Source organism: Trematomus bernacchii, unplaced genomic scaffold (genome assembly GCF_902827165.1).
Source record: "Trematomus bernacchii unplaced genomic scaffold, fTreBer1.1, whole genome shotgun sequence".
NCBI classification, from domain to species: domain Eukaryota; kingdom Metazoa; phylum Chordata; class Actinopteri; order Perciformes; family Nototheniidae; genus Trematomus; species Trematomus bernacchii.
In genome coordinates, this window is record NW_022987682.1 from 54,843 (window position 1) to 77,799 (window position 22,957).

General features: G+C 38.9%; 2 protein-coding genes and 1 long non-coding RNA gene across 8 annotated transcripts in view; 2 read left to right on the plus strand and 1 right to left on the minus strand.

Annotated features, from left to right (window-relative positions):
• Nucleotides 1–22,957, plus strand: part of LOC117487666 (interferon-induced very large GTPase 1-like) — a 339,011-nt gene that overhangs the window by 53,041 nt on the left and 263,013 nt on the right. For 3 of the 5 annotated variants that reach the window (XM_034136304.1, XM_034136303.1, XM_034136305.1), the window contains 2 exons: nt 11,241–11,504; nt 11,697–11,954. The exons of 1 other annotated variant lie outside the window; for it this stretch is intronic. In XM_034136304.1, the coding sequence (XP_033992195.1) occupies nt 11,241–11,504; nt 11,697–11,954 (522 nt within the window). The remainder of the gene's footprint in view (nt 1–11,240; nt 11,505–11,696; nt 11,955–22,957) is intronic. One more of the 5 variants, XM_034136306.1, reaches the window with a different exon arrangement.
• Nucleotides 1,397–2,707, minus strand: LOC117487672. Of its 2 annotated transcripts, none has more exons than XR_004556423.1 (3): nt 2,598–2,707; nt 1,805–1,977; nt 1,397–1,633 (listed from the first exon to the last, which is right to left on the minus strand). It is a non-coding gene; the product is annotated as an uncharacterized LOC117487672 (long non-coding RNA). The 2 variants fall into 2 exon arrangements; XR_004556424.1 differs by having other exon boundaries at nt 2,359–2,707.
• Nucleotides 9,358–18,933, plus strand: LOC117487668 (up-regulator of cell proliferation-like). Its single transcript, XM_034136308.1, has 4 exons — nt 9,358–9,552; nt 10,866–10,938; nt 11,065–11,146; nt 13,951–18,933. Exons 2-4 carry the CDS (start codon nt 10,900–10,902, stop codon nt 18,648–18,650), a joined length of 4,821 nt encoding a protein of 1,606 aa, XP_033992199.1. The 5' UTR covers nt 9,358–9,552; nt 10,866–10,899; the 3' UTR covers nt 18,651–18,933.

Consider the following 22,957-nt stretch of genomic DNA (forward strand, 5'->3'; position numbering starts at 1 on the left):
GTTTTGAGGCTCTGGACAAAAATGGCTATTTTGATTGTAAAGGTTGCCAACCCCTGGGTGTAGTTTCAATGTTTGCACATGTTTATTCAAGTGTATGAGTGACATAGAGCAAGTGAGATGGCCAGTGGTTCTCAAACTTTTTACACAGAGTACCACCTCAAATGATATTGGGCTCTCCTAGTAACACCATCATAGACCTTCCTGGGTACCACCGAGATAAAGGATTTAATATGACAAGCCATATGATGCTCTCATTTGTTAGTGACATTCCACATGCAAATAAGATAAGATAAGATAAGATGGTACTTTATTGATCCCAATTTGGGAAAACATTTTTAGTTACAGCAGCATAAGGGACAAGGCATTTTACAATAAATTAGAAATAAGCAAGAAAAATAAAGAAAATAAAGAAAGAGGAAAATAATATACATGTTGAGTTTGGCAGGATATTATATATATCTAATATACATATACATAAATATAAGGCATATGGAATATTAATGTTAAAGGTAGGGTAGGTAATTTTGGAGAAACCAGCTCGATATCGCTAGAATTAGAAAATACACAGCCGGAAAAAATCTGCTACTTCCTTACAGAGCCCCTCCTCCAACACACACGAACGCGCACATGACCAATGAGGGCACGAGATAAGTTTGTGCACAGATGGAAGGCTGACAGGCAGGTAGGCCATCCAGTTATTTTAGCCGGGCCGGCTAAAATGATTGGTCGTGCTTTTTACAGTATTACGGCTTCCACAGATGACATTTTTTTATGGATTTGTTGTCAAAGCACTTCAGATATTCATTGCTATCGGGATGTTAAGAGCATTCCATGGAATATAACAAAAAGTGTATCTCGAGCCGGTTTCTCAAACTTATCAACCCCACCTTTAAATATTGAACAGATTATATATGTGTAAAATGTACAACGTGGTTATATTCAAGATAAACTATGGAGCAGAGAGTTATCTTCCAGCCAGAGGTGATTTATTGTACAGTGTTATTGCAGTGGGCAGGAATGTCTTCCAGTATCTGTCCTTGAGACAGTGGAGCTGCAGCAGTCTGTTGGAGAAGCAGCTCCACTGACTGTCCAGCTGCAGGTGGAGAGGATGGGTGGGGTTATCCATGATGGACAACAGCCTGTTCAGTGTCCTCCTCTCCACCACAGCTTCAAAGGGGTCCAGCTTGATGCTGATGACTGACCCAGCTTTCCTGATCAGTTTATTGATCCTGCTGGTGTCACCGGCTCTGATGCTGCCCCCCCAGCAGACCGCAGCAAAGAAGAGTGCACTAGCCACCACAGACTGATAGAAGATCTCCAGCATCTTACTGCATACGTTGAAGGATCTCAGCTTCCTCAGAAAATAGAGTCTGCTCATCCCCTTCTTGTGCACAGCGTCAGTGTTGATCCTCCAGTTCAGCCCATTGTCTAAGTGCACTCCCAGGTATTTGTAGTCCTCCACAACAGCCACATCCTCTCCCAGAATGCACAGGGGTAGAGGAGGAGACGTCCTCACCCTCCTGAAATCAATGACCATCTCTCTGGTCTTGGCCACATTCAGAATACTCACAACATTAGGCTGAGGTTCATCTTCCGCTCTTCTTGAAGTGGTTGTGCTTCTTGTTGCTTCCGGCTAAAATAAACATAATTAAAGACATTTTGAGTGTTTAAAATGTGCTGTAATACACAACACATTATTTATTCCTAAACTTGCAGAAAGAAAAACTAAAGTGTGACATTTAATCACATATTTATATATCAATCTTATACACCTTGAATTCTTGTTGGCCAATGATACACATACCCTTTGAAGATGAGCTGGGAAGTTGAATACTGTTGGCACAACACCATCTTTAAGCCGGACAGTCTGCCCCGTCCTGTCAAAGTCCTCACAACTGAAGTGCTCACTGCAGAGCAGTGTCCTGCCTTCTTAGGGCAACTTCCCACTGCCTCCTCCTCTCTCCGGTTTTGGGAAACCTTAAAAACATGAGAAAGGTAGCCAGATATATAAATTATTGTCAACATTTTCCTCCCTTCTTTCCTTTAACATTAAGGGTAAGGACAAAAATACACACCGAAATTATCATATTTTTGGGGTAATTGTATGTATGTATGTATACTTTAAGAATAAGACAACTACACTAAGAGTTATAAAAAAGGTGTCCAAAAGAAACATTAAATAATTGTGTAAAGAAATGGTAGCAACATATTCTAAAGAGGCTGGGTCAACAACAATCTTGCAATACTATTATCTCACATAGCCCCACTGATCCTGTGTAGCAGAACTTGTAATGTACATACATCCACTACGTAATTAACGATTATCCTAATTATAGTCATAATATTGTCATATCTTACACGTGAAAGGTGATTCCACGGGTTCTTGGTCAACTTTGTAATACTAGGTCTCACTCACAGCCTCTTGTTATTAGCCAGCTAATAAATACAACCACACATACACAAAGAAAAGCTGCTATTTCAACATGTCCAAGCATCCTGTATCATAGCCATGCTAATAATGTTTATAATAAACCAAACCGTTTGTAAATCAGTCAAGATTTCAGCGAGTTAAGAGTATTTTTGTGCAGATCACTCACCTTACAACAGCTACCATAGCGCGTACCAGAGTAGCTGTTGACTGTAGCAAGATGGCGGCCAGTGAGCTACGCTGGAAAATCTCCCATGAGCCATCTAGTGTTTATATATATCTATGGTTTTACTGAAAACTGTCCTTTACCTATTCATTCTGAACATGGACTCCAGCAGACTACTGACATCTAGTGGACATGAATTGCAACAACACCTACTTTAAACTCAGGATTTCTCTTTCTAATTGTTATTTTTTAAAACATAAAGACATGATGGAACCTTAAACATTTCTTAATTGGACCTGACAATTAAAGACAATTGTTAATTTACTGTTAGCACTGTCATTTTTTTAAAGTAAATAATTTAATTTAAAACACAACCGTAGCCTCAAGACATGCAAAGTGAATTAAGAAGAGCAACTATCTGCACTTGACAACAACTTAATATGTTTAACTACAGTTGTCCCAATTGAAGCTCCCGTCACAGTGTACTGACTGATTCTGCAGTCCATTGCTGCTGTCATCATCAAACATCTCCACACACAGACAACACAATCATATCTGTCTACTGATTTATCAGGAAAACTCACAAGGTTTATCCCAATATCCATCCTCAACTTGACCCGGAAATCGATCGTTGAAGGACGTCATGATTCCTTAAACGTGTGCGGTGGAGTCGAGGAGAGAGGAGGGAGTAGGCTTTTACATTTGCTTGATTTTTTGTAAAACAGAAATATCTTTGATTAAGGATGAGATCCTTCTCTACGACACATTAAAGTGTTTGAAATAAACTTACACATTAAAAAATAATGGTTTGATAATAATTATTGTCACTATTAATGAATAATTTACAGTTCCTAATAGTGGTTTATTTGCATGTGTGGATAAAGGACACTGCATTTAAAACAATTCATTGGTCAATAAAATGATTATTATTATTTAGTTTATTTAAATTTTATTTAAATTAATACATTTGTGTCTGAATTCTTAATTTAGTTTTTGTGTTTTTTATTTGTTGTCTTAATATTAATATTTTGTCAAAGAGTGAGTTCTGCCAACTTCTACTATCCAAAAATGTAAATATTCTTCGACTTTTACTAGCTATAGACATGGTCTTCCTGTTAACAGTAACAGGTAGTAATCAGATATCCTTATTTACAGTCTGGTAAACTTCTTGTTACTATTTAATGCGACTTCATAAACTGGCTGTCATTTTCCTTGTATACAACGTGGTGCTCCCAAGAGTTGATTTGATGTAATTTAAGTTATACAAATATAATAATACATAATAAATAATATATAAAATAAATAATAGAACATTTATACATATATTTTTTTTTTCTCTGCAGGTTATCAATTATGATTTTATAAATTCTAGCAGTTTTATTTATATTAATTATCATTAATAATTGTTAATAACCAGACTTGCTTAGAGTAGAACAACAAAATGTGGCCCTTTTTGAGGGGTACTATGGTCATTACTTTAGGCACTAAAAGTGAAGCGTAGAGCCCCCGCAACCTTTAAGATGAAGTATGCTGTCAGTATATTTTATACATTAGTATGTTATTACTTTTAGAAAAATCAGGTGCATAACATGATAAAATGTGAATTGTCTTTAACCACAACTATTTGAACTATCAGTCTGACTTTAAAATGCAGTTATAGTGAAACCTTTATATTGCTCCCGCAAAGGCCTCCTGTGCTGTGTTTTTTGCATCCCCCTGTTATTTCAGCCAAGATGAGTGTTTCCCGCGAGGTGCATGCAAAACACGGCATAACACCTGTTGTTCTGTGATTTTTGATAACACACAGATGGCAAGTACCAATTGACTCAATCTGTGTAAGGCCAGGGAAAGCCCAACATGAAAACTATTTAGGGGTCTTAAAGAGAGAACTTAAACAATAATTGACAAAGAAAGTTTTGCCTACCTTTGTTGATTAACCATGTTAGAAACGATACCTCTTCTTTTACCCCGGATTGTTTATCTACTGTAGGCTATATGTAATATTTTGTCGAGCCTATATCTGTCCTGAGTCAGGTTTGCATTTCTCTGGCGATGCCAAACCTTTTCCAGGCATCTCCTTTTATATTCCTAGTGCAGTAACTTTCTGTTTTGTTTCCCAGAAACGATGGGGAAGGGAATCTGATACATCATAATATTCCTTGGTAATAAACAATTTTCTTTTTATTGAAATAGTAATGAGTTCATTAATCATACCTTATTCACAATAGCGTATATGACAACATCTATTTGTACTGGTGTAATTCGGCTGACTTTTATATTTGATCCAATTGGTAGATAGGCTATATTTACACCATAACGGTGCACAGCTGATAGAAAGGGACACCTAGTGGTTAAAGCACGTTATTGAATTTGATTATTTTTATTATTAGATATTAATAGGAGACACAGACAGACAAACTAATAAGGATTTAAAATAAAGAAGTGTGTGAAGTGTGGCTTGATATTGAGTTAGAAAAAGGTTGATATTTCTTCGTTACGGCAGCATGTGTAACAGTTTTAAATATGCAGTGGTGTTTATTTGTAAATCATTTAGTATAATCACACACATTCTGTGTTTTATATTTAATAATTCTGTATTCTTTATTTATTGAATGTTCAATACCTGACAAGGTCGGAGATGAAAAACTTGGGTCGCAGGTTCCTCAACAGTGCATTACAAGACATCTATCAATATGTGTGTATACCTCCACCATTAAACTGTCGTATTCTGCACATTTCTTATACTATTTACATACATCTTATAAGAGTATAATACATATGTATAATATCAGTTAAAATAAGTGCTTAAACATACAGTAGTTAACATTGCAGGAAAGCAATATATTAGTACTTTGTCAGGCTTAATATTTATCTGTATACCCCCCATAATAACGTGCTTTAACCACTAGGTGTCCCTTTCTATCAGCTGTGCACCGTTATGGTGTAAATACAGCCTATCTACCAATTGGATCAAATATAAAAGTCAGCCGAATTAGTATTGATACTGCAAGGAGACTTATATTGTGAAGAGAAATTGAAGATGTTGTTTAATTACTGATATGTTTATGATCCACGTCACATATTCAGTTTCGGCGGCAGTTCTTCCTGTTTGTCCAGAAGTCTTCTCATCAGGGCTCTAGCGAACTACGGCAGATATGTAATATTTAATGCAGCCGAACCGTGTATTACAATGCCGTTATGTGATGACCTCCAAAGAGAAAAGCAAGCAAACTCGGAATAAAGTATTATTTTATTTTAAATTTTTTTTTTCGGATTTCACATCTTATAAACACCATATCCCAGCGTGCATTGCGGCTAAAACATCCAAATCACCGAGCTGAGGATCTTGCCTACGTCTGTTTCCGGTATTGTTTATGACGGATGTATTTTGTTATTACTGTAGTGTAGAGATGGCAAATCCGGATCATTTTACGGACTCAGGGTCTTCTGAGTCAGTCATTGAAGAGATCCGGATCATACGAGTCATTTGAGTCATATGAGTCAGCATGACCAAGACCGTAGAAATCCTATTGGTGAAACCGAAAAGTTGTTGCATTTCACGAGCATATTATTATTCCATATATTTTGAATATATATATATATATTTGTATATATATATATATATAATATCTGCATGTATATTTTCTATTTCGACATGTATATTTTATATTTTATATTTTATTTTATTTTTATTTCTATTCTTGTATATTTTGTAGTTTTGTTTTATTGTAAAATGCCTTATGCTGCTGTAACAACAACAATTTCCCAATTTGGGATCAATAAAGTACTATCTATCTATCTATCTATTAAACTGACGTTATATTAACCTCCGCTACACATTGTATTTTGCTTTAATAAAAAATGTTGATCACAAAAAAAAGGGTTATTTTGCGATTTGGCAAATCTGAGTCTGCTGTTGACTCGTGCATGAGGACAAGTCTGCTGGATCTCTGGATCTGCTGCTATATACGGCTCCGAGTCCGCACGAGTCTGCTCTGCTGTGTGTTGCACACACAGTGAGTCAGGATTTGCGAATCCGAGTCTGCTGTGGACTCGTGCATGACGGACGAGTCTGCTGGATCTCTGGATCTGCTGCTATACGGTTACGGCTCCGAGTCCGCACGAGTCTGATCCGCTGTGTGTTGCAGCGAGTCAGGATTTGCGAATCTGCGAATCCGAGTCTGCTGTGTGGACTCGTGCATGACGACGAGTCTGCTGGATCTCTGGATCTGCTGCTATACGGTTACGGCTCCGAGTCCGCACGAGTCTGATCCGCTGTGTGTTGCAGCGAGTCAGGATTTGCGAATCTGCGAATCTGCGAATCTGCGAGTCTGCTGTTGGAGCCGTCGGCTCCTCTGAGTCCCCACGAGTCTGCAGGAAGTTTCACTGATCCGCGTCCCCTCCCCTGAGCCAAACGATCACTTCTGGCAGCTATCCTGTGACTGTATACTTGCTAAAGGGTAGGTAGATGGACTTGGGGTACGTTGTAATGTGATTTTACATGTTATAAAGAGAGTAGCGAGTGACGCAATTTATAGTTTTAATTTGTACGTCACACCAAGTGTGGGACTCAAGGACTCGGGTTAATGGAGAGGGGAGACTCGTCATGACCAGCTCATTTCTAGGATCCGGGTTAATGATCCGGATGAATCAGGACTCGCCCATCTCTACTGTAGTGCCGAGAGACGGGAGTCGGAGACGGGGTATCAAAGGTACAAGCTAGACTTTTATTTAGCATCAGAACAACATGTAAACAGCTTCAAGCCCGGGAAGCGAAGACCGGGGTAAACAGGAAGTCCGGTTAACAAAAATGTCCGTGTGGAAAAATACCCCAACCCATAGATCCGTGGGTGAATAATGTCAATCACCACATTACACACATTCCTTCACATTTGAATTTGAATTTACATTAAAGCATTTCGTGAGGCCTTCTAAAATGTTTTTAACACTAGAACCGCCAATTGGGTCAATTTGACCCAGAGCTGTTTTTTATTGTGTGTAACTTTTTTTCAATAACATATTAAAGTCTTCCAGTCCGTAACTTTTCCTGAAAGTGTGTTATGTAGCACCCTACTGTATGTTGTTAAAAATTGTCAATATGAAGTCAGATGAAAGTACGTTATGCTGGCCGGGGTGTCTAAATAATGCTTCCGGGCCAGCGGGCCATTTATAATGTCGAGCCCTGTCATATGAAAAGCTGAGAGTCCACAGATTCTATTGGTATACGTTTCATCCCTGTGCGATCAAAACTCACTGTTCAATAAAAGAACATTTTACTTTGAAAATCAATGCATTCTAATAGCGGGTCAATTTGACCCAGGTGGCGGTTTTAGGTATAAAAAAACCTCTGGCGGTTCTAGTGTTAAATATAATTAGGGTTGTAGTTGAAGAGTTTGTAAACTAGAGTTTTGCCTGGCAACGCAATCGCACAACGGCACGTCCGTTAATTCCACAACCACACACATGGATTAACATCGATTTAATACATTAATGTAGCCTTTGTTTCTGCTAAAAGAGGTGTCAACCAGCTGGGGCAACAAGAAAATCGGCGAAATCGAGTGTGACTATTACAAAATAAATAATGATTATATTAATATTGACAATAGCAACCGACCGTCGGGGTAAAGCATTTGCCGGAGAGCGTTCTCATGGCGTCTATTATCAACGCTATGGGAGGTCTATGGGACGCCCTGCCCGTTGAAAACTGACGCTCAAGGAGTACCCTGTGCGTAATAGGGTGACGGGGAGGGGCCCTGACCGACCATCAACATGTGACGGGTTGGGAGTGAGAACGTGTTGCCTGTGCAGACCACCAGATCAGCAGGGAGTCACTGTCTCTTCATTGGTGCCCCCTGCTGGTGAGGTGGAGAGTTACATTGTTACTCATTGCAGTGAGGGAGACATTGTGCGAGGGACGATGGACACAGACAAACAGACACTCAGTATCCGAGTAACCTCAGCTGCTGAGTGTCTGTGTTTGCACAACTTTGGAAAGAAAGATCAAGTGTAATGTAATTTAATAAAAAACAGGCCAACTGCAACAGCTCCACACACAAGTAAGTCAAATACGATCATTGAACAGTTGATGCAAACCATGTAAAATATGTTTAAAATAATGTCAGCAATGTGATGGGAACTCAGAGATGGCTTTTATTGCACATGCCCCTCTGAAAAGCAGGAGACCAACCATAAGTTTCACTTTACTGGAAACTAGATAATCGTTCCTGGGAAACAAAACAGAAAGTTACTGCACTAGGAATATAAAAGGAGATGCCCTGGAAAAGGTTTGGCATCGGCAAACCTGACTCAGGACAGATATAGGCTCGACAAAATATTGCATATAGTCTACAGTAGTTAAACAACCCGGGGTAAATTCTCTCTTTAAGACCCCTAAATAGCTAGTTTTCATGTTGGGCTTTCCCTGGCCTTACACAGATTGAGTCGATTTGTAATTGCCATCTGTGTGTTATCAAAAATCACAGAACAACAGGTGTGTTATGCCGTGTTTTGCATGCACCTCGCGGGAAACACTCATCTTGTTGCGTGCACGTATGAATGAATATGTTTAATATATTTACATTTTATATGAATGATATATATGTTGTTCCTTTAATTTAACATTATCATTTAGGTTGCATACTAAGAGGCAATGGCGCTAATGCAAACGTGTGGTTTTAACTTACAAGTAAATATATCTTCTCTAATATTTAACATAAGGTTTATCATTCTTTCTGCCTTCACATGATACAGGGATTCATGAAGTGAAGGTGTGGGTAGCAGATACTGTAAGAATCACCCACAATGAGTCATAGAACTATGCAAACTGGTTTACTGACTTTCCTATTGTGTTGATTCTGGCTGGAGATTGTTAAGTGACAGTGGTTACATAACATTCTCAACCAGCAAAACCTGTGGGCATGCACGAATGCACGAGTCAGGTGGCACAGGTACTTAAACCAATAGCACTACCCTGGCCTTACACAGATTGAGTCAATTGGTACTTGCCATCTGTGTGTTGTCAAAAATCACAGAACAACAGGTGTTATGCCGTGTTTTGCATGCACCTCGCGGGAAACACTCATCTTGGCTGAAATAACAGGAGGATGCAAAGAACCAGCGTTGCCAAATAATGCATCCACATAGTAGGCCTAACTTTGTTTCTAGAGTAAGGACACTTCAAATCAAACTGAATCAAATGGTGTTATCAGCACATACTTTATTTGACAGAGTGGATGTTACATTGTTTTTTTCACATTTAAAAACCTCATTTTAGAATAACAGTTTAGTAAAGATGTCTGAAATGCTTAAAAACACAGCGAAAAGAACACAAAAGAGTTCGACCTGAGAAATAATGAAAGCTTAATCAAATAAACCTTGCAAACTTAGACCAATCATATCAAGGAAATACAATATTAATGACTCAATGTTCATAAACTATAGACTTCAGATTATTTATCATCATTGATGAACCAAAAAGAAAATGATATCGTTTCCAAACCGTACTTTGCCGTACAAATCATTGAAATGTCTGGGCGTTTTCGCTTTATGCTGTGCGCGCTCCCGCGAGGTGCATGCATGTCTCGGCGGGCATAACACCTGTTGTCCAGGGCGGCTGACAGCGTGCACGTATGAATGAATATGTTTAATATATTTATATATATGAATGATATATATGTTGTTCCTTTAATTTAACATTAAAGGAACATTATTTTAACATTACTTAACATTATTATTATTTAGGTTGCATACTAAGAGGCAATGGCGCTAATGCAAACGTGTGGTTTTAACTTACAAGTAAATATATCTTCTCTAATATTTAGCATAAGGTTTATCATTCTTTCTGCCTTCACATGATACAGGGATTCATGAAGTGAAGGTGTGGGTAGCAGATACTGTAAGAATCACCCACAATGAGTCCTAGAACTATGCAAACTGGTTTACTGACTTTCCTATTGTGTTGATTCTGGCTGGAGATTGTTAAGTGACAGTGGTTACATAACATTCTCAACCAGCAAAACCTGTGGGCATGCACGAATGCACGAGTCAGGTGGCACAGGTCCTTAAACCAATAGCACTACACCGCTGCATGGAACAAATTGTTGTGGGCTGGGCTGGGTCAGAGTCCTGCCCGTTCCTAACTCATCATGTTTAATCTTTCCTTCATGGCTCATATAGTCTGCTGATTGTTTTTTTTCTCTGTGATTTTTGTGTTACATAGTTGTTGGAGTAGATGGTGTTACACTGTTACAGGATTCTTTTCAATGTTTTCAGTGAGAAGCTGTTTGAATAATCTGGAGAGTGTGGGATGGCTGAGAGTGTATCAGCAATGGATAGCTCTGATGAGGTAAACAATTAAATAACTAAAACATTACAGTACAAATAGATGTTGTCATATACACTATTGTGAATAAGGTATGATTAATGAACTCATTACTATTTCAAATTAAAACATATTTTTCTTATTACCAAGGCATATGATGATGTATCAAATCCCTTCCCTGACCCGTGCTGTGAGGAAGGAAAGAACACTCCAGCAGCACCAGAGTCCGACCGTAAGTGTGACTGTTAATAACTGATCTAATGTAACAAATATATACGCAGCGATATGTAAAGATACTGAGATGTACTTTTCTTCTCTTATGACAGATGTTCCTCCACCAGGGGAAGTAACAGTTCTTAATTCTGACCAGGAGACAGTTTCTCTTGGCTTTCCACCCACTGAAAACTCTGCTGGGTTTAGACTACAGTTAGATTACTTCTGTGAAACACACAGCAGCAGTTTGACTGTTGATGACTCCAGCCCTGTGAAGGTTGATGGACTGATACCTGGCACTGAGTATACCTTCAGCATCACAAGGATTGCAGACAATGGAAATCAAAGCAAAGCAACCTCGCTATCTGTCTTCACAGGTAAATCAGAAAAACAAGTGTTTTCTGAATCTTTTGGATCACTTCCTGAACAAATCTACAAAATCTCTGTTAAAAGCTACTTTCAGACAAATAAGGGTCTCTACACCTATTTTACTTGCACTTTAAAATGCAGACAAACTTTGACAGAATATGAATTTTCAGTTTCAGTGAAACCTTTATATGTTCCCATAGAGCCCAGCCCTCCTGTGCAGATTACAGTCGACCAGGTCAGCAGCGAGTCACTGTCTCTGCATTGGGACCCCCCTGCTGGTGAAGTGGAGAGTTACATTGTGACTTGTTGCAGTGAGGGAGACATTATGAAAGAGACAACTGACACAAACAAGATGACATTCAACAACCTGAAGCCAGGGGAGTGTTACTCTCTACAGGTTTCTACAAAACTTCGGAATGGAAGAATAAGCAGTCCAACTGTAACATCTGCCAACACAAGTAAGTCAAATAAAATCATTATTGCATGGTTGATAAAGACAATGTCAAAGATGTTGACCCAAAGATGAAGATTGGAATTGAGCAGATGGCTTTGAGTGAACATGCTTCTGGGTTAATAAAGACCTTTCAGAGTTCGAGACTGCTGAGAAAAATGCAGATTACATTGTGGTGGGCATTTCAATTCCGTTAAGAGAAACTGATAAATGATTAATACACAAATGTGTCTTTTGCTATATTTAATAAAGTAATAAAGAAAGTCAGACACAATTTAAATCAATCCAAAATGCAGGAACTGAGCAACTTCATCGTCAAAGGATAAAGAAGTTCTGCAAAAGTTGAATAGCAGCTAAAAGAAAGAGACATGAAATAATCAAAAAGTAAAGCATACATTAGTAACAAAATAAAAAAAAGACAAATAAGTACACAACCTTAGCTACAAAATTAGAAGCAGCAATTTCAGTAAACTAAGTGACATAGATGGCATTGAAGTATTGTGACCTAAAAAGAATATAAGTTGGGATATTTATAAAAATAAGTATGTTCTACATTAAAGGGATTATAGCGCCGTACAAATTGCAGATAGTGTTTATATCTCACATTGCAGGTTTATTGCACAGGATTGCAAGAGTCTCTATTTTTTTGGGTGGTTATACAGTCATTCAACATAAAATAATTCCTAATAGTATCTTTGTTTATGAGTTGGTGAAAGCTAGAGTTCATACTGACCATGGGATACTGGCCCTCAAGATGGCACAATGTATCCAGCACCAATTATTGGCCAGTTGTCGATGAGTGTCCTCCTTAGCCGCTTTCACACAAAGTACTTGCGAGCAAAAAAAATGGCGGCTTCACAAAACTTTTCAGAGTTTTACGGGGCGTGGTTTGCAATTCGCCCAGCCAATTAGAAATTGTTAGTGTGGCTGACACACCCACGAACCATTTCCTCCGCTACCTCTCTAGCAGGGACTATCTGGGGTTGAAAAGGTTCGCGCGAACTAGGGACTAGGCCCAGATCCTTTTTGGTGTGAAACCAAATCTCCCCCCCCTATCGGCCTAGTTCGGGGGGGAAATTACTCCGGTGTGAAAGCGCCTCTTGAGTCTTTTAAGATAATTTCCAGACCCAGAGGTCAGAGTTCTGAGAATTTCATAAATCTGCTGAATTCTGATGCTCACCAATATCTCTATCCACCTCTTTTAAAGGGGACCTATCATGCAAAATGCACTTTAGTACGTCTTTTATAGATGAATATGTGTCCCCGGTGTTCCAGGGAACTCACCAAGTGTCAGAAAACACAACCCTCTCTATTTTCCTCCATACCCAAATCTCTAAAAAAGGGGCTGCAACGGATCTGATCAAAACTGATCCAGATTTGAACACTGTCCTGACGTCAGGACAGTGGCGCTACGGCTATTGGGCCAACTCCACCAATCAGGAGGAAACAGCCACGGCCATTGCCGTTCGAAAGCACTGGAGACGCTGTAGTACATATGCCAGGCCTGTAGATGGTGCTGTTCTCACTGAATCTGCCCTTGCAAATAAAGAGCTAAAAAATGTCAAATTGAGCAAAATGAGGCATGGCTAAAATGCATGATCTGTTTGGTATTTTGAAAAAAAAAAAGTATAAATATGCCTTATATAGGTATGGTCCTACACTATATTATTCAAATATAGCATGATAGGTCCACTTTAAGTCCTTTTACAATTCCATCAATTAGATTATTATGTCTTTTATCTTCACAAAGATTTACATTTCGGACCTACTTCAAAACTAATGGAAACAGAAGATTGAATTCTACTACCGGTATTGTCAAAGGTTTTGTATCAATGCATTAGGCAAACAGTTTACTGATTGACTGCCCAAAATAGTCATAATTTTTGCAAAATGTAATTGTGTTAAAGCAAAATTCAGTAAAATGTTAGAAATCTAAATGCTAAACATTGGATTGAGGACGAGAAAAATAATGGGTTTAATATTCATATATATTTTTTAAACAGAGACACACCTAGAGAGCTTACTGGAGGATCTGGGGTTGGATCACCACGATGAAGAGAAGCTATCCCTCAGCACAGTTCTAAGCATTGACGAGAAGACCATTACCGATGAACCTGCCAAGTGTAATTCAGATCTTCCATGGTATTTTCTGAAGAAACTAATGATGGTTAATGTGACAGCTAGGAATGTGAAATGTACATCTGCATGCGAGTCAAACTCTGGGGATCGCTTAGATCTTGATAATCTTGTCAAAAGTACACATTCAGGTGACACACTGAATCCCCTTGATATTATCACTGCTCTCTTCCTGTGCTCTGATGGTTTTGTACAGCAGGAAATGGCCCTCAAAATGTCCATGTGTCAGTTTTCCGTGCCTCTGTTGCTTCCCAACTGTGACACAAAGCAGTGCACACTCATGCTTTGGGCCATGAGAGACATTGTTAAAAAGTACAGACCTCAGTCACTTTCAGAATCCAAGGGATTTACTGAAGAGAGAATTGTTGTCTCTGAACTTCCAATGATATCTTTTGTGAGACTGGGTGAGTGCTCCTTGTCCAAGTCAGAGATCCTCAATAAGCTTCTGAGCAGTTCTCAGCAGTACCATAACACCTTCGTTCACCGCAACATGGAGGGTGGGGACAGTCCAAGGAGAATATCCAATGGATTGGTTGAAATGACTTGGTACCTCCCTTGTGGGAACAAAAACATGGATGTCTTCAGCGAGCCAGTTGCCGTAGCTAACCTTCGTGGGGACATTGCTTCATTTGAAACACAATTTGCTTTCTTGTGTCAGACATCGGCAGCAGTTTTTGTGTTCTTTGATGCTTTGAACTCTGAGTGTGAGCTGCTAACCAACCAAAACCACAAGGCCCAGATCTTCTTGGTGGGTAACCTTCCAAACAAGCTTTTCAGTTTGGATGCTGTAAAAAAGGTAGCAACCAAGTTGGACTTGACTAACAGCAACATCCTTTTAAAGACTAAGAGCATGAATGATGCAGACTTTGTCAAAGATTTGCAGGAAAAAGTCAGCAATGTATTTGAAAACTCACAGATGAAGATGGGAATTGAACAAATGTCTGCCATTGCCCATGAACTTCGAATCTGTGTTGATGAAGACTCTCCAGAGTGCCAGACTGCCAAGCAAAATGCAGATGCTATCACTGCAGAAATTCAAGACATTCTTAAATACAAAGAAGCTCAGCTTCCCTTGCAAGGCCAAATATGGAAGGAGCTTACTCGCTTAGAGAAGGAAGAATTCCGGCTTCGGAAAGTTGGGTCTGAAAAAATAGAAGAGTATAAAAGTGATCTTCAGGTACAGAAAACCAAACTTCGGGAAAAACAGAACTCTCAGAACATGTCCAAGGCAATCGCATGTTTCATCAGTGCAATATCGAGCCCAGGGATTGAGAAGAAAGAGGAGGAGGAGAAGAAGAAGAAGAAGATAGAGAGGTTCTATTTCCTGAAATGGATGCGAATGAACCTCGATAACGTGTCTCGAGAGAAACTCTGTGACCTCAGGGAGCAGTACAAAGAAAAATGCAAAAACCCTGAGAACAAAGAGGAGATCAAGGAGATTGACCAACAACTTTCCAACAGCTCATTAGGGACTGAACACTTCTTCCGTGAAATGGGGCAGATCTATGAAGCTTCCCTTTCCCTTCCTGAAACAGACCCAGCACGTCAACAACTACAGCATCTCCCCAAGCTATGTGCTGAGTTAATGCTTGATGGATTTCCACTTGAGCTTGTAGATGGAGAAGCATCCAACATACCTCTCAGATGGGTGAGTGACGTTCTCTCTCAGCTCAATGACTTGGTGTCTCCTAAGAACAAGATCCTGGTAGTCACAGTTCTTGGAGTTCAGAGCACAGGAAAGTCCACTCTCCTCAACACCATGTTTGGAGTGCAGTTTGCAGTCAGCAGTGGTCGATGCACTCGAGGTGCCTTTATGTTGCTGATTAAAATCAATGAAGATGTCAGAAAAGACTTCAACTGTGACTTCATGGTGATCATTGACACTGAGGGCTTAAAGTCACCAGAGCTCGCACAACTGGACAATAGCTATGAGCACGACAATGAGCTTGCAACACTTGTTGTGGGGCTGAGTGATATCACCATCATGAATATTGCAATGGAGAATTCAACAGAAATGAAGGACATCCTACAGATAGTTGTACACGCTTTCCTCAGGATGAAAGAGGTGGGCAAAAAGAAGCCCAAATGTCAGTTTGTTCACCAGAATGTGTCCGATGTTTCAGCCCATGACAAGAACATGCGAGACAGGAAACTGCTCCTGCAGCAGTTAAACGAGATGACCCAGGCAGCAGCCAAAATGGAAAAGAAAGAAGAGTACTCGAGCTTCACTGATGTGATGGAGTACAGTCCAGACACTGGAAACTGGTACATTCCTGGACTCTGGAATGGAAACCCACCGATGGCACCAGTCAATGCAGGCTACAGCGAGGCTGTCTATGAGCTCAAGAAGAACATAATCACCATTTTGGGAAGTTGTGGATCATCAGCTAATAATATCTTGGAGTTTACAGAGTGGATGAAGAGCCTGTGGACGGCAGTAAAACATGAAGACTTCATCTTCAGCTTCAGAAACAGTCTCGTGGCTGATGCATACATGAGGCTGTGCACACAATTCAACAAATGGGAATGGGACTTCAAAAAAGAAATGTACACATGGGTTACACAAGCTGAAACAAGAATCTCCAATTTTGGTACACCTGCTGATAAATCTAACAAATCTGACATGAGAGAACTTCTCATGCTATTGAAAAATGATGCTTTGACAGAGCTGTCTAAATGGGAAACAAAGCTTCTTGAAAATCTGGACCAGTACTTCAAGCAAACAGAGGGTCATGTCTATCTTGTTGAGGGATACAGAGAGGAGTTTAAAAACAGTGCAAAGAGCCTTCGACAAGAAATGGAAAGCTCTGTGTTTAATCAACTCACAGCAGCAGCTGACATCAGACAGGGGATGACAGAACTTGATAAAATCAAGGAGAACCACACAAAGGACTTAGAGGGCAGAGTATGTGTATTGATTGAAGAATGCCGAAAGGAAAAAGTCCAGATGAAAGAGAAAGAGCTGGACAAAGAATTTGAAAAGATGTGGACTGAAACAGTGAAGGAACTATCCTTTACAGAAATGAAGGAGGAGGACATTTTCACCAGTGTGTCTCACCACCTGAGAACAAATCTATCAACCAAGGGAGGTCATGCAAGTGATTTGTTAAGTCAAAAAAGCCTGAGAGATTGTGGACTGGTGTCTTTTAAATATACAGTTGAAGGACTCTTCAATAAAGGTGCAGACACATTTAAACAGTGGTTAAACATACCAGGTAATGCAAAGGCTGTACAACAAACAGCTGACAGCATCATTGCAGTTTGCTCACAGATGGTGAGTGAAAAAATGCAAAGAAAGAGTAATTACCATGATACCTACATCGATGAGATTCTAAACATGATTGATGAGAGGCTGCAAAACAATCAGGAAGTTGGAACAGACATCACTTTTGAAGTCTCTCTGAAACAGCACATCTGTGCAGACGCAGCCAGAAGGTTTCAGAGACTGCATGAAGATTTCCTCCAAAAGAATGATCCCTACAGATGTCTGAACGAAAACAAAGGAAAGTTTCTTGCTGATTTTAAAGACTTGTTCCATAATGTAGACCAGTGCCAGAAGAAGGCAGAAGAATTCACAGACCGATGCTTGAAGCCTGCAGTCGAAGACTTTGTCAACCGTTCCCTGGGTCCTGATATCATTGGTGAAATGAAGACAAGTGAGCAGTTCAGCACAAGAATGTCCTTCCAGTATTCACTTTTACTGGATCTGCTCTCAGAGGATGACTTTAAAAAGTATGAGAGCTTTATTTCCTCTTATGAGAAATATGTGAAGGAATGGATACTCAACAAAATATTGGAACGCTTCTCAGATGGGTCTACGATGTTTGAGGATCAACATCTCCAGTCATGTGTCAACAGCATAAATAATGCTATCCAGAAAGCTAAAACAGAAAAGAGTGGCAACTTAAAGTCATTTGTTGAAGTTGTCTGTCAGGAACTTGGTGACAAACTGGTCATTTCCCAGGATGCTCTTGGGGCATTCATGACCCTGAACAAGGCCGACAAGGAACAGTTTGCTCACTGGCTCACTGAGTGTGTGACGGAGATGGCACACACTCTTAGAAAGAAGTTTAAAAAAACAAACATCCAAACTAAACTACAGAGCCTTCATGTGAATCCTCAGGACAAGCTTTTCAACACACTGATTGGATGTGGTAAACAGTGTCCGTTCTGCAAAGCACCCTGTGAGGCAGGAGGAAGAGCCCACACTGAGCACTTCGCTTCACTTCATCGTCCAGAGGGTCTGGGTCGATGCAGATGGAGTGATACAGAAAAACTTGGCATTGACATATGCTCTTCCTCTGTGAACAGTGACGAAGGTTTTAGCTGCAGTGATACAAAAGATCAACCGCACCCTTACAAGCGTTACAAAGAAATCTATCCAGACTGGAAAATCCCACCAGATGCAAGCCTCCAGGCATCAGACTACTGGAAATATGTACTGGCAAAGTTCAACAATGAGTTTGCAGCAGCATACAATGCAAAGCCTGCTGATATTCCTGCAGCTTGGAAACTTATCACACCTAAGCAAGCAGAGGCAAGCCTCAAAGAGTCATTTCATATCTAATGAGAAACTACAAGCTTCGTGCTCACAGAGGGTCCCGTCCTCCTCATTACAGTCATCATCCTCTCATGGACATTTAGATTACACTTGATTTATATGAAGAGAAGCACACAAAGTAACATGCTGTTTATGAGATGGCAAGGTTGACCATATATTTCAACAACAACTTACAAGGAATTTGTAAACGTTTCAGTTTGATTAACATACTTTAATTACTTCTTTTTTTGGTTGTTATTGTAGTATCAATTAATCAAATTATTTCCTTAAAGTAACTGATGCAAACATTTTTGTTTTTATGTTTTTCTGTGCTTTTGTCATAAACACATTAACAATTTCAATGCTTTAAAATATCATTCAGTCTTCATGTCAACATCAAGATTATACAATGTCTTTATTTGTATTTCAAATAAGTATCTGATTCTTATTATTTACATTTGTATTGACACATTTAGAATTGTTGTCTTTTCATTTCTGAGCTGCATCAAAAGCCACACATTTAGATGTTTAAATCAGTGAATGAATCATTGTGTTTTAGTGGTGGTACAGTCAACATGTAAACATGACAGAAAGTCTGTTGTCATCAAGTTCAGTTTGACATGTGACCGTTTCCCAGAGAGTTAGAATCTATTCTTATTTTGTTTCATTTATATATTTACATTTTCAATGTTTAACATATCATTCAATCTAAATGTCAACATGTAGATTACACATGAATGTTGTTCTTACCTTATTGAGTGCTATATGTCATTGTCTTACCAAAAACCTGAAAGTCTTTCTTTGTATTCCAATCAAGCATTTAGCTCCAAATATTTACATTTTGATGTTCATGTTATAATATTTACTCAAAATGTATTATGTTAGTTTTCATTTTCAAATGCCACATTTTTTACATTTTTAGATCAATTAAAGGATCATTTAGTTCATATTCAGCATGTCAACATGTAAACATGACAACAAGTTTGAATCAAGTTAAGGATGATATAAAGATGGTATTGTTTTTGTGAATATTTATTTTGTTGCATTTTTTATGTTTAAAAGATATTCCAGTCTAAAGGTCAACATGTAGGTTATCCTTCAGGTTGTTTTTATTACCTAATCCAGTATGACATTTAATTGTCTTTGTTCAAAATCTATAACCACTTTGTTTTCTGTCATTGAAGAATCTGATATCACATATTTACATGTATTACTCACTTAAAAGATCATTCAATATAAAAGTGCTATTGTCAACAAGTAACAGCTTCATATATGATCTTTCTTTTACTCAGATCTTCTAATCTTTTGTTTCTGTGAAGTATCTGATTCTTTATATTTACGTAATAAAAAATACCATTCATTCTTTATACTGTTCATTTCTTTATAATGTTAACATGTATACTTACTATTGTTTACTATTTCAATAAAGAGACCACATCTGCAGACTGGCTATGGATGTCTTTAATGTTTCCCAGATCTGAATCACAGCATACAGAGTATAATAACTTCTAAAGTAAACAGAAATATCATCACCTCATTTATTTATATAGTTTAAATATACTTTTTTTTTTAATAATCATCTTTTTTTAATACCATTATTTAAAAAATGATGTTCATCTCAAATCTTAGGATTCTGAATACAACAAATAATGTAAAAACAAGACAACAGGTGCAACTCTGCAATGAATCGTGTGTGTGTGTGTGTGTGTGTGTGTGTGTGTGTGTGTGTGTGTGTGTGTGTGTGTGTGTGTCACTGTCTTTACCGTGGGCCACATGAAGTCATTTTGGTTTGCTTGGCTGACTGCAGTCTGCTGAGGCTAGGTGTGTCCACATACATCCAGTCTGATCCACGGCTAATCACAGGTTCAGACTCTGAAAGTGAGAGACATTCAGATTAACTTAAAGTTGAATTTAAACTGTTAACAAGAAACTAGAAGTAAAGAATGTTTTGAAGGATGTGTGTGCATGTTTTGCTTTCTAGTGTTTTTGTGTTGATTTGTCCCATAACTGTATATTTTGCTAATTAAAAACACATGATTACATTTGGATAAAGAAAGTATAGATGGAAACACAACAAGGGGGAGTCAGTCCATGTCATTCATTATCTTCATCTTCAGGTCAGCGGAGTTGACAATAATGATTGACCTGTGTTCAACCCTGAGCATTGTTTTAACAGTGTTAAAGATACATTCAGCCAGTTATATCATTGTTCAAGAAATCAATCACATGGTCTTACTGAAAACTGTCCTTTACCTATTCATTCTGAACATGGACTCCAGCAGACTACTGACATCTAGTGGACATGAATTGCAACAACACCTACTTTAAACTCAGGATTTCTCTTTCTAATTGTTATTTTTAAAACATAAAGACATGGAACCTTAAACATTTCTTAATTGGACCTGACAATTAAAGACATTAAATTTAAAGACATTTAATTTAAAACACAACCGTAGCCTCAAGACATGCAAAGTGAATTAAGAAGAGCAACTATCTGCAATTGACAACTTAATATGTTTAACTACAGTTGTCCCAATTGAAGCTCCCGTCACAGTGTACTGACTGATTCTGCAGTCCATTGCTGCTGTCACCATCAAACATCTCCACACACAGACAACACAATCATATCTGTCTACTGATTTATCAGGAAAACTCACAAGGTTTATCCCAATATCCATCCTCAACTTGACCCGGAAATCAATCGTTGAAGCACGTCATGATTCCTTAAATGCGTGCGGAGGAGTCGATGAATGAGGAGGCTTCCAGAGGAGAGGGGCGCGAGGAAACACGAGTGCAGGCTATGCGGAAGTGTTATTGCTACATGCGCATCAAAGCTCCGCCCACAGATCCAGAGCCGTGTGCATACTGCGGCTGTTCTGTCTGTTGAAGAATGATCTGAGTCTTCAAATGTTACATTTGCTTGATTTTTTGTAAAACAGATATATCTTTGATTAAGGAGGAGATCCTTCTCGACAACACATTCAAGTGTTTGAAATAAACTTACACATTCAATAATAATGGTATGATAATAATTATTGTCAGTATTAATGAATCATTTACAGTTCATAAAAGTGGTTTATTTGCATGCGTGGATAAAGGACACTGAATTTAAAACAATTAATTGGTAAATACAATTATTATTATTGTGTTATTTCTATTTTATTTAAATGAATACATTTGTGTCTGAGTTATTAGTTTAGTCTTTGTGTGTTTTTATTTGTTGTCTTAATAAATGAAAAAATAATTTAAAAGTTGGTTTGTTTAATGTTGTCAAGAGTGAGTTCGAGTCGATCATCATATCCTGAAGCAGAGGCTGGTCAGTATTGGCATATCCAGCCATGCAGTGGGGTGGTTTGGGAACTACCTCTCTGAAAGGTCCCAATGTGTTCAGTTTGATGGGCTGTCTTCTGACTGTTTAAACATTACAAATGGTGTTCCCCAAGGTTCTGTTTTAGGTCCAATTTTATTCTCCATCTACATCAAGAGTTTAGGTCAAAATGTGGATGGAGCAACTTTACATTTTCATGCGGACGATACCGTGATGTATTGTGCAGGTCCCTCCACGACGGAGGCTGTTGTTAAATTGCAGGCTCTTTTTAATATTATTCAGACTCAGCTCCCCTGAGCTTAAGCTTATTTTAAATGTTGATAAAACTAAGGTAATGCTATTTTCGAAAGCCAAAAACACACCGGAGACCACTTTGGATATTGTTCTCTCTCTCTCTAGGTCGTCCTCAGATGAGCCCTCCATCGTCGCTTCCAGTCATCCCGGTTCTCCATACATCTGGCTAGTTCATTGGTACTTTGTGCTCCTGCGTCATTCTTGAGTACGTCCACGTATGTTGGTGTGGCACGTCCTCGTGACCGATGCCCGTGTGTTGGTTCCTACAGCACCAATTTGCCGGCTGGCAGCTCTTGATGCCTTTGGCTATGTCCAGCGCCATATAGATAGAAGAGTTACGACAGCGGAAGTCCAAAATGCTTGATCGTCACGTGGTTCAGGGAGAGTCAATAGTTCCCCGGAAGTTCGTGGCGGGACATATGAATGCATGATTACCGGAGATAGAACTACGATTTTTGGTAATAAGTAGTGAATAAAGGTCTTGATTTGCAATATTTATACAACATACCGATATGTGTATGTATTTACTGTGGAGGAAACTTCTGTGTAGCAATGCATGGAGTCACCGACTCAGGAAGGAGACACGGTGAGAGTTGGAGCTTTGATGTCAAACACTGATGGGTTTATTCAGAGTATTCGGCCGGAGGATTCACATCACAAATCAAAGAGTCAGAGGTTCTGACTTCACGGTAGAGTTGCCACGTCAATTCTG